At 41.2% G+C, this 11137-nt stretch overlaps 1 protein-coding gene across 6 annotated transcripts in view; it reads left to right on the top strand.

Annotated features, from left to right (window-relative positions):
* The window catches only part of garnl3 (GTPase activating Rap/RanGAP domain like 3), a gene marked incomplete in the record, with an annotated part of 108791 nt that extends 101433 nt beyond the window's left edge, over window positions 1-7358 (top strand). For 4 of the 6 annotated variants that reach the window (XM_014006596.1, XM_014006595.1, XM_014006597.1 and 1 more), the window contains 4 exon segments: window positions 1445-1504; window positions 3368-3586; window positions 3720-3840; window positions 6070-7358. In XM_014006596.1, the coding sequence (XP_013862050.1) occupies window positions 1445-1504; window positions 3368-3586; window positions 3720-3840; window positions 6070-6244 (575 nt within the window). 6 annotated transcript variants of the gene reach the window in all.
* Window positions 7359-11137: the final 3779 nt, after the last annotated feature.

Here is an 11137-nt window from a genome sequence, read left to right as displayed (position 1 = left end):
AGACAGACAGACAGACAGACAGACAGACAGACAGACAGACAGACAGACAGACAGACAGACAGACAGACAGACAGACGATCTTTCTTCACAAAAATGGCTTCGAAGAAAGACCGTCCATCATTAAACAGAGGTGGAGGCCTCCGTTTTCAGTTGTACCCCTCCTACGGCACGGCCATTGCCAGTATCACTCTACGCCCTGATAACAATAAGTGTTAATTAGGTGTCAACGATAGCCATGTGATGTATCAGTCACATGGAGGCAGGGCTTAAAAGCCTGAATTTTGCCTGAAACTCTCAGACTGAAGAAGTCTCTTGGAGAAGAGACGAAACGTTTCATTAGAGAAGAACCCGTCCAGAAGACCTATACAATTTTTTTTTCTTTTAGAATAAGAAACAGTTGTGTTCCTTTTAAAAACACTTTCTGTTGTTGTTGTTGTTGTTGTTTTCAGGAATAACCTTCAGGTTAGCTTTGCAACTATCTGACCCCATACACAGACAAAATACAAATTTCTACCACATAATTTTCTGAAAAGGTTTTGGAGATGTAAGGTTTCTGCTCGACAGTGCCAGAAGAACAAGACTTTAAAATAGCGTGCTGTTCTTCAACAAACAACTCCGCTTTTTTGAAGGAATCTTCAACACGTCAATTAAAAAAAAAACATTGATATAATTTATCTTTTATTCAGTAATGTGAAAACCCCAAGGCAGCAGAATATGTACTCTACATACTCTATGTACTTTACAAGTCTATAGTTGTATCTGCAGTAAAAAGTGAAGTTAAATTATAAAACATCAAAAGTCTGAGTCACTAATGGACTCAGTACCTCCCAGCACCACCATTCAAGAACACAACAGACCGATATCAGCTTTCTAATTCACATTATCCTCCATATTTTATCGTATATCTGCTCTTCTGTCTCCTGACCTCTTCAGATAGCTACAGCTGTTCAGAATGCAGCTAATAAATCTGTCAGTCATCCTGAGCTGACAAGCTAATGGACATGAAGGGCGTAAGCTCCTTTGTGTTCCTATAACTGGAGCTAATTTTGGTGACAAGGATGAAAAGCAAATGTTTAAATAAAAAAAGTGTTTATTAAAATGTTTGTGTACCTGCTGCTGCACCATCGAGCCGATCTGCTCTGAGAGGAGCAGCAATTTCCAGGTCCCATTAAGGCTAACAGAAAGAAAAGGTTCGGCTGCTGCAGCTGCAATTAGCAGAGGACAGGATTTATGCTCTTAGGCCGGTTCGGGTAATTATTTCTCTCGAGGGGTGAGGGGCTGGATTTTCATTTTCATGTCCTGATGTATCAAGTAATGTGAACAAGGCTGCATTGCCTGGAGACAAGAGAAAACCATATTGTGTTAGCGTGTGTGTGCGTGTACCTAAATGTGTGAGTGTGTGTGTTTTTGGTTTGTGTAACCCTTTTCTTCATCCCTGGTTCAGATTCTATACGGATCCCCTATGGTACCAAGCTTTCCCTGTACATGTCTAAGGATGCTGAAGGTACTGCAGATTCCTGCCGCGATCCGTGCTCGGCTAATAAAGAACGCTCATAAAGCTGCCCGACTAACACGCACACGCTCCCAGAGTGCACCACTCTGTCTGCTCCAAGGCGGCATGTTGACTTGGACGCCGGTTGAATGTTAAGTTAGCGTTGTGTGTCTTCCCCATCCCCCCTCCTCCTTTTGTCTCAGCTAATTGGAAGCATTAGCGTGAGAAGAGAATGGGAGGGCAGAGGGAGCGTAGAAGAAAAAAGAGAAAGTGAGACGGAAGTGATAGTTGAAACTGAGGATTTCGTAATTACAGGAAGAGCAGAGGAGGAGGGAACGCACAAGTGCAAGATGAAAATGGAGGAGCCATGCACACGAAGGAGGGGTGGGAGGGGAGGCAAAGAGGGAAGGAGAAGACTCGTCTGTCGCAGCATGATTTACAGATTGCACTGTCGCCATGGAGACTTTTGTCAGCCCTCTCTTCGATCCAAAGTGGGAGTTCAAACGGCGGTGCCACGGTCCGGTGGTGGGTGGGTATATTTGGCGGGAGGCGGGGGTTTGAAAAAGAGCTGTTTTGAGGGGCTGCTGACAAAAATCTCATCCTCCAACTGCCTGATCGCCCGCCGTCTCTGCTCCTCGGGGAGGTTTTCATTTGATGTAAAGGCATCAGTAACGCTGAGACTGAGGCGGCTGCTGACCACCATCTACCTCCACTGGCTTCAACACACACACACACACACACACATTCACAAACACCTGCAGTGGCTGGACAATTGAACTTCAATTCCTCCCGAGAGCATGCCTAACATTTACGTCACTCTGCCAGTGTGATGGAAAGCGCCACTTCCCCTGGTTCAGAGACAAGTGCATGTGGAATATATTTATCCCTCCATGATTGTATACTGTATTCCAGATAACTGCATGCTATCTCACATTTTGGCTTTTTTTTTCTTATCCCCCTGCGTGACAGCGCGGGTACATGAGCGTGGATGTGTAACCGCTCAAACACAATGTACCCGTCAAACACGAGCAGTGACCCTCTATTTTTCCTCCATGGCTCTTTCCTCTGCTCACACACACACACACACACACATCTCAGCTGAGACAGTCCTTTTTGTGCAGAGGGTTACCACCACTTTGATTTAATTTAACACCAACCTGCCTGAATGAAGCGGTCTGAGTTGCAACACCGCCCCCTGCTGGCACTTATGCTTTTGCACACCGCAGCTTCGTGAGCACGTTGTGTCATTTGAAAAAATCTCCAAACATCCATTTGTTAAGTTTATTAAGTTTTCCAGCCTCTGCTGAATAATAGATGATGCTGGATAAATAGCTTTCATTACACCGAATTACGTTTCTTTTGTAAGGATGATTAATTCGAAGAGTGCATGCTGTTTTAGTAAATGGAACTATTAATCATTTTAGAGGGTCTTCATTTGAATGAAACGTTGTTAGATGAGCTGATTAGTGTGGCTGAGTGATAGAGCTTAGGCTTAATCATGTTAAATATAAAGGTTATGTCGCATTTTTTTTCAATCTTTGAGAAACAATTTAAATATACTTACCACTCCTGATATTTCTAAAATCAGTATTTTGAGTCATCTACTTTGAATTTATTGCGCTTTATCATTAACTGTAAGAACATAAAATAGCATGCTTAAAATAAATTTGAGCCAAATTTCACAAATGCGATATGGAAGAAGTTCCTAACCGAACAGTTAAAACGTTTTTTTTTTGTTTTTTTTTGCCTACCTCCATACATTTTTTAATGTTCTATCCGTTCTCTGACACTCTACTCCTGTCTTTGCTCTCGTTTATTGTTTTATGGCCTCTTTTGTTGCCTCTTCTTTAATTCCTTGCTGATCCCCCCCGCCAGGCGAAGCAACGTGTAAGCACATCTTCAAGATTCCTTTGTGTAACTTGGTGGGCCGCAGCATCGAAAGACCCCTGAAGTCCCCCCTGGTCAACAAGGTGCTGGCGGCGCCAGCCCCCGCCATGATCGCGCCGACCCCGCTCATCTCGGCCACGCACTCGCTGTCCTTGTCCCGCATGGAGATTAAAGAGATCGCCAGCCGCACGCGGAAGGAGCTGCTCGGTATTCTGACAAATGATCCCACACTGCACAACAAATGACTTTTGTGTCGAAGCCGTGGTTTTTGTGTTTGAGCGACTCTTGTCTGAAAAGTGCTGTTTTCCAAACTCGTGTCCATTTTCTGTCACCAATTAAGGCTTGACGGAGGAGCCGAGCGGGAAATCGGACAGTGGATCGGTCAAACAGAGGAAGATGAGCAAGAAGAACACTGAAGAGGAGCCCAAAGCGCGGCCGCTGACGTCAACAAACAGTGACAGGTAAAACACGCAGCGCTACAGGAACGCATGACAGACTTTGTGTGAGTCTAAGGAGCAGATTTATCAAAGGGTCACATGTGTAAAACGACACAAACTCAATAACGTGCAAAGCTGATTTATTAATTCTGTGTGCTGAGGGCTGAGTCTGTCAAATGAGCAAAACAGCTGGTGTAATTCATTTAGCGTGTTGGCCTTTATGCAGAATATACTGTATGATGATTATCAGGATGTGCAAACTACTTGTAATCCTTCCGGACCTGACTCCACTGGATTTGTGTATCTCGGGGGAGGCTGCATCCAGTGCTGTAAGGTTACACCAGACTGTTTGTTGAAAACGCCTGTCTGACTCACAGCACATTAAAATCTGGGACTGAAGTTGCTGCTGTTCCAGTAACTGCAGCAACTGCTGGTTGACAGACATGGGAACTGATAAACGGCCCAAATCTAAGGTTTGAGAACGTTTCCATCTCCCTGATAAGGAAAACTTTAAGTACGCTGGTTGGAGTTCTAACTGGGCACAACCTGTTCAACTGCCACAAAATGGTGATGGGACTCCATGACAATGGTCTGTGTGATGCCTGTGGCATTGAACCAGAGACCTCTACTTAGACCACTGCCTGGCTCTGAGCATATAAAAGAGAAGAGTTCTCTTGGACCCCTTAATGCAGGGGTCTCCAACCAGTAGCTGGTGAGCTCATTTAAAGTAGCTCTTCAGTGTTTATGAAAAATTAGGAGAAGCAAAAGTGAATTTGTCACTGGCCAAACAAACTTTCATTTCATTCCAATCAGTCTCTTCCCCTTGCTTGTCAATCAAACAGTTTAGGGCTCATATTGGTCAATCGACAGACGACACGTGGTTGGTTGTTCGGCAGTTTTTGCACACACCTTTCATGGCCCCTTAAAGGCACAGTGTGTAGGATTTTGTCAATTCTTTTAGCCAAAATTGAGATAATCACTAATGACAATAATAAAAAAAACATGTCTAATCATTGCAGACAAAGACCTTGTTTTATTATTTTTACCTTATAAAAAGCTGTTTATGTCTCCATGGTCGCGGGTCGCCACTACAGGCAGCCGCCATCTTGTCTACGAAGGCTCATGAAGGACAAACTGCGGTGGCGACTTCAAAAACAGTTTCAGTTGTAATACTATTAATGTAATATTTGTTGTCTGTCATTGTAGCTGGAATAATTTCACTTATTAAAAACTCATAATCTTACCACTTGAAACATCACTAGCCCTGAAGCTGCTGGTTTTTGACACCTGAGAGACACCGTAGCAACTCCTTTGCATCTGGAAGCGGGGGTGGGGGTGGGGGGAGGACCAGGGAGGATGATTCAACCACTCAACCACTAGATGTCGCTGAAAACAACAAATCCTACACACTGTGCCTTTAAGATACACCGTGCCGAGCTCCTGGGAAACCCTCCCACTGTAATATAGTTCACTGCACGGGGTTTCTTCCTGCTGGAATCTACAATGCAGAAAAAAATCAGAGACCCGTCACCCAACATGTTTTGTGCACAAATCTGTCGCAGTTAAACCCTAAGTTAGTAGTGTGAAATACACTATAATATGAATGGTTAAACACAAAAAGCACATTTATGTAAATTCAGTGTTCTTCGTGGTGGTTTCATGTGAATTGAAGACAATGTTTCCTGTGCAAAACAAATTTATTCCAATGGTTTATTTTTAAGTTTAAAATTTAATATTGCAAAAAAGTAGTTCTTGGACAATTTAATTTTGCGAAAGTAGCTCTTAAGGAAAAAAGGTTTGGAGACCCCTGCCTTAATGGATCCTGAGGAGCTCAGATCACTGAGTGTTCATCTGAAGAACACAAAGGTTGGAATAAAGCTCAGTGTCTTTTTAGGGAAGAGCTTACAAGGCCCCCACTCATATGGGTTCTTCATCCATCCCCACTCAGCATATCCATTGTGCAAAATACATGATGATTATTAGAATGTGCTAAATACTGGGAAGATTACAATAATAGCATGCTGGAAATATTCACAATTAATTGAAGTGTGTATTTTTCGCATTCTTTAAGAGAGGGAAAATGATAGTTCATACTCTGTATCATCTTACTTTTGCACCTGTTATCATTTGCACATGCTGTCTTTGTAAATCATGTGCAACACGTCCACCAATTGCGCAGCCATTTTTTTTTTAGTTTGCAGCAATTAATGCTCGTTATTTGGGATCATGATAAATCAGCTTTTTTATCCTCAGCAGGTTACCGTCGGAGTCAGGTGAATCCGAGCTGGACGTCCAGCTGCACTGCTCACCCAGTTTGGAGCTGGAGTCGGAGGCGGTGGCGGCGGCACTGCAGACGGAGAGTCCACCTCTTGCCAGTGTGTTCGCGATCTCCACATCCTTCGAAAATGATGTCCTGGACCTAAAGTGAAGACAATCCTGTTGTGCACTTCTCTGCTCACTCGCTCCCATGCTGTCACTCTTTTTTTTTTTTAATTTGTTAGATTTTTTTAAAGATTTTTATTTTCTTTTTTTTACCCGGGTCTTTTCAGTCTTCGGACAGGCTCACCATCAGGGTGGGAGATAGCAGACAGGTTTGTGTGCACGTTTGTATTCACGAGCCATCTCAAAGCCGCTGTGGGTTTGGTATTTGTGTCGTTCCGCAGCAAAAAAAACCCCCAAAGAGGATGTACGGTCGCGTGTGTCTGGGAGAACAGTTTTTGAAAATCACAAAACTGTATGTAAACCTGCGCGCCGAGGTACAACAAAGGTCCGATGGTCCACAGCTCCTTCAGAAGTTGCTAAATACGTGTTGTATATTATGTGTTGTACATTATTTCAGCCCCGCTTCCAGATGTTGTATGATATGCATATGTACGTGTACATCTGTTTATACAAGAAGCTGCATACATCGACAGGCATACTTCTGTCTGCTCTGTAATGCATATTTATAGATATAAAAATCCATTTTGTTTTAACCCTTAGTGAAAGTATGATGTTTTATGGTCTCTGCACATTTTTAGTCTTTAGGCCAATTCTTATTCACTACTATTCAAGTTGGCAGGACAGGAGGCAAGGGATCCCACAAGTGCCATTTCCCAGCATCCTCCACTGAACTACAATTAAAACCGCTGTATTCTGGCATTTGTCAGTAGCGTCCGTGATTGTAGTCCATGTAAGATTAAGAAAGTTCCTTTTGTAGAATTAAATACCCAGAGGCACTCTCAAGAAGCGACATTCCTGACACATTTTACCCCACGGGAGCTAACCAAGTTTAAATCTAAATAACACACCACTGCTGCTGCAAAAACTTTGTTTCTGAGCCACAAGGATCGTCTTTGAACAGAAGAAATCGTAAACATAAGGCCAAATGTAGAAATGAAAAGCAAACCACAGCCATTGAATATGTCAGGTCTTACATGTATGTATGTTGATATTACAATGTGAAGCAAACTACACAATAAATTCAATGATTTCCTTACATGTGATAATTAACTTGTACTAAATAAAGCAAGTCACACTGAAATAGCACGCCAGTTATATAACTACGTTTCCCAAGTTTTCTTTCTGTAGCTTAGTGTGTTCAAAACCATTGATATCACTGGATTGGACATCGTAGTTTGAAAATTTTATTTAATATAAAATTAGAGTTGAAATCGTAAAACTATTAATTTAGTTTGGTTGTACAAAATTGAATTTATCCATTTGTTACCTGCCGGGTTGTGGAGGTCACTGGTTGTCCTGCAGTAACTGTCGCAAGTCCATCACAGAAAATCAGATTTATTGTAAATGAAATTTGTAAATAAATAAATAAATAAATAAATAAATAAATAAATAAATAAATAAATAGAGTGTATGTATCCAGTGTGAGAAAAAAACTAATTTGTTTTGTAATAGACTATAACATAGTGCATAAAGATAAAGGACTTGGATACAGGATATAAGCAAATTCTATACTTTTCCTTAATGTTACTTAAAACTGTATGTTTTTCTCAGTACAAACTCTCTGTTGCTGCTTTCAAACTCCATACATTTAGCTGAAAACCACCTCTCTTTTAAGTCTAGTGCTACTTTAATTGTTTTTGTAATTATTACCATTTACTGTTACAGTAGTAGTCTCAGTATTATCCACATTTTGAATACTTTAAATGAACACCTACTATAAGTGCCTGCAAACCAATCAGAGAAGGCCTCACATCAGCCAAAGACCAACATTATTTATGACTAATCTAATGTTTATTCTTTGGTGTTTCTTTGGTAATGGAGAGTGTTTATTCAATGAAGTCAGGGGAATCTTTTCCAACTACAGAATTTGCCCATTTAAAGTGAATTAGGTTAAGACCCCATGCCCAATCCGAACATGTATAGCAGTATCAAACAGAAGGATAACTTCATTGTGAAAGACAGAGTTAGAACAATATTTTAGAAACTACTGGTGTAAAAACTGGGCTTTGAGCACATTACCAGCACATACAAAGGGTATGGTTTCAATGTGTAATCTCACACCTATGACTAAATATGGTGTATCTAGAGTATTAGCTACTGATAACAATTTATCTCTGTGGTATTAAATCATTAAAGACTCAGTTAACCTTGATCACTTTGGCTATTTGGCTTTATACTTTTGCAGGTATGGATGATTTGAAAACCAAACTCAAATTTGATGTTTTAATATACCGGAGCAGGGGTCTTCAACATTTTTCCATCTGGGAGCCCCAAACCGATCGAGAGATAGAGCAAGGACCTCGCATACAGTATATATTTAATTTTATGCCTCAGTTTATCAATTTGCTACATGTTGGATTCATGGGCATGTGTGTAGACATAACTTCTAAAAAATGCATTTACAAAAAAATGTTTCAACACTTTTACAAACCCCATAACCACCACCCCTGCAGTACCCACCGTTGAAGATCTTGTACCCGAGTATTATTTTTAACACCTTGTGTAGTTTGATTGTTGAAGAATGTTAGCAAAACTCCTAGCTTTGTTCCCTAACCCTCAATATTAAACATAGACCCTTGGCTAGAGTCCTAACCCAATCCAAGTCAAAAACAGAGGTACATACAATAGGTGCACAACAGTAAACGCATAAATACAAAGGACCACCCACTCAGTTCAAGATGGAAGTAAAGTGGGGAAAAGTACCAATTACCAACCATCAATCTATATCCATACATCCTGTCCAGTGTTTTTGATTGATCCTGGTAGTTCAAACACACACTCATTGATCACCCCAATGTAGATTTTTTTCTCAGACTTTGTTTAGAATCTCATACGGCACTTTTGCCAACATAATATGTGCAATAGATAGAATGGCATTTTGACTTGGAACCACAAACACACATCAATTCCAGCTCCCTCTCTTTCTGATGTTTTAGTTTTGTTTTTGTTTTTTTCTGTAGCTGAAGGCCAGGTGGAAACAATCTCCTGTAATTGTCTCTCTGGCCATATAAACATTTCAAGTTGTGTTGGGTTCTAATGAAAAGACAGCCTAACCCAAGTCTAAATGCCAAATCCTTCAAATTAAAAGCACTTTTAAAAGTCTAGTTGGGACAAAGGAAGCAAGATTGATCTTTTGTTTTGATTCAAACATTAATGCTTCTCAAAAGAAAACAAGTACGTCCTCTGGATGGGTTCTTCTTTAATGAAGCGTTTCGTCTCTCATCCAAGAGACTTCTTCAGTCTGAGGAGTTTCAGGTAAACTCAGCTTTATAAGCACTGCCTCCACATGGTGGACAAACAGGTTTAACGTGACAATCAAATCAGTTGTTCACATGCAATATAGGACCCTCAGGATAATAATAGATTATTAGTGCTCTAATTATCTCTACTGTTCACAGAGGATCATGTGGACCATCACCTGACTATTGTTGGGGCACTAATTATCACCTATTGCTCACAGGGGGCTGAGTCATACTCGCAATAACAGTATTGTAAGAGGGGGGCAACTGGGCGTAAAGAGCTTCACCTTTGTTTAATGATGGACATTTTTTCTTTTTAAAAATGGCTTCCTTTACTCCTCCTCAAACCAACACTCCTCACTATCAATGATGAGAACATCTTCATCCCTGAAAGAGTGACCGCTGGCCTGTAGATGAGTGTAAACTGCAGAGTCCTGACCTGATGATGTAGCTCTTCTGTGTTGGCCCATCCATTTGAATGGTGGCTGTTTAGTTTCCCCGATGTATAACTGATCACAGTCCTCCTCGCCCTTAACAGCATACACAACATCAGTTTGTGCCTGGGGACTGGATCTTTGGAGTGAACTAGACCAAAGATTCAGGATTCATCATCTACAGGCCAGCGGTCACTCTTTCAGGGATGAAGATGTTCACATCCTGGATAGAGAGGAACGATTGTTTGAGAGAGGAGTAAAGGATGCCATCTTTGTGAAGAAAAACTGTCCATCATTAAACAGAGTTGGAGGCTTTCGTGTCCAGTTATCCCCCTCTTACAATGCTGTTACTGCGAGTATGACTCAGCCCACTGTGAGCAATAGGTGATAATTAGTGCCCCAACAACAGTCAGGTGATGGTGCACATGGTCCTCTACTAACAACAGCGATAATTAGAGCACTAACAATCTATTGTTAGGCTGATGGTCCTCTTTTGCGTGTGAACAGCTGATTTGATTGTCATCATTAAACTTTGTCCACCATGTGGAGGCAGTGCTTATAAAGCTGAGTTTATCCGAAACTCCTCAGACTGAAGAAGTCTCTTGGAGGAGAGACAAACTGTTTCATCAAAGAAGAACCTGTCCAGAGGACCAACTTCATTTTTTTTCTTCACAGAATACTAAGCTGCATCAGGACATTAACACTTCTCTTGTAAATGTGCAGAGAAACAGTGCGTACAACTAAAGTAGAACGTTTTGTAAGGCAACAAAAGGGGAGCGGTGGTTGTGAGAGTGCCTCTCTGTGGTGGTTTCACAATACAACAGCTGTCAGATACTGCATGAGCCTCCTCTTCTTGCTCCTCACACCTTTTTCTGTTTCTCTGCCTGCCACAGCATGAACCCCTCAGACATCTTGAAAAAGGAGGAGAAATTAGCTACTGAAATACTGCTTCAGTCTTCTGTACCAGTGGTGAAAAAAATCTCCATGTCGACCCTAACGCTCCAGGATAAGGCACTCCCAATTTCCACCTCTCCTCGGCTTTGTCACTGTTTTTTAGTTTTCAAATTCCTGTTTAGATTGTCGCTGAACCTCTCTGTGATATTGAAATGAAAATAAAAAATGTCTAAAAAAAATAAAATTGAAAAAAAAAAACACCAAGTGTCTTAAAAATATTGTATCGCCATCGTTTTTAATGCCAAGTAATAC

The sequence above is a fragment of the Austrofundulus limnaeus genome, unplaced genomic scaffold (assembly GCF_001266775.1).
Source record: "Austrofundulus limnaeus strain Quisiro unplaced genomic scaffold, Austrofundulus_limnaeus-1.0 Scaffold36, whole genome shotgun sequence".
Lineage (NCBI taxonomy): Eukaryota > Metazoa > Chordata > Actinopteri > Cyprinodontiformes > Rivulidae > Austrofundulus > Austrofundulus limnaeus.
This window is presented reverse-complemented; position numbering and strand designations above follow the sequence as displayed.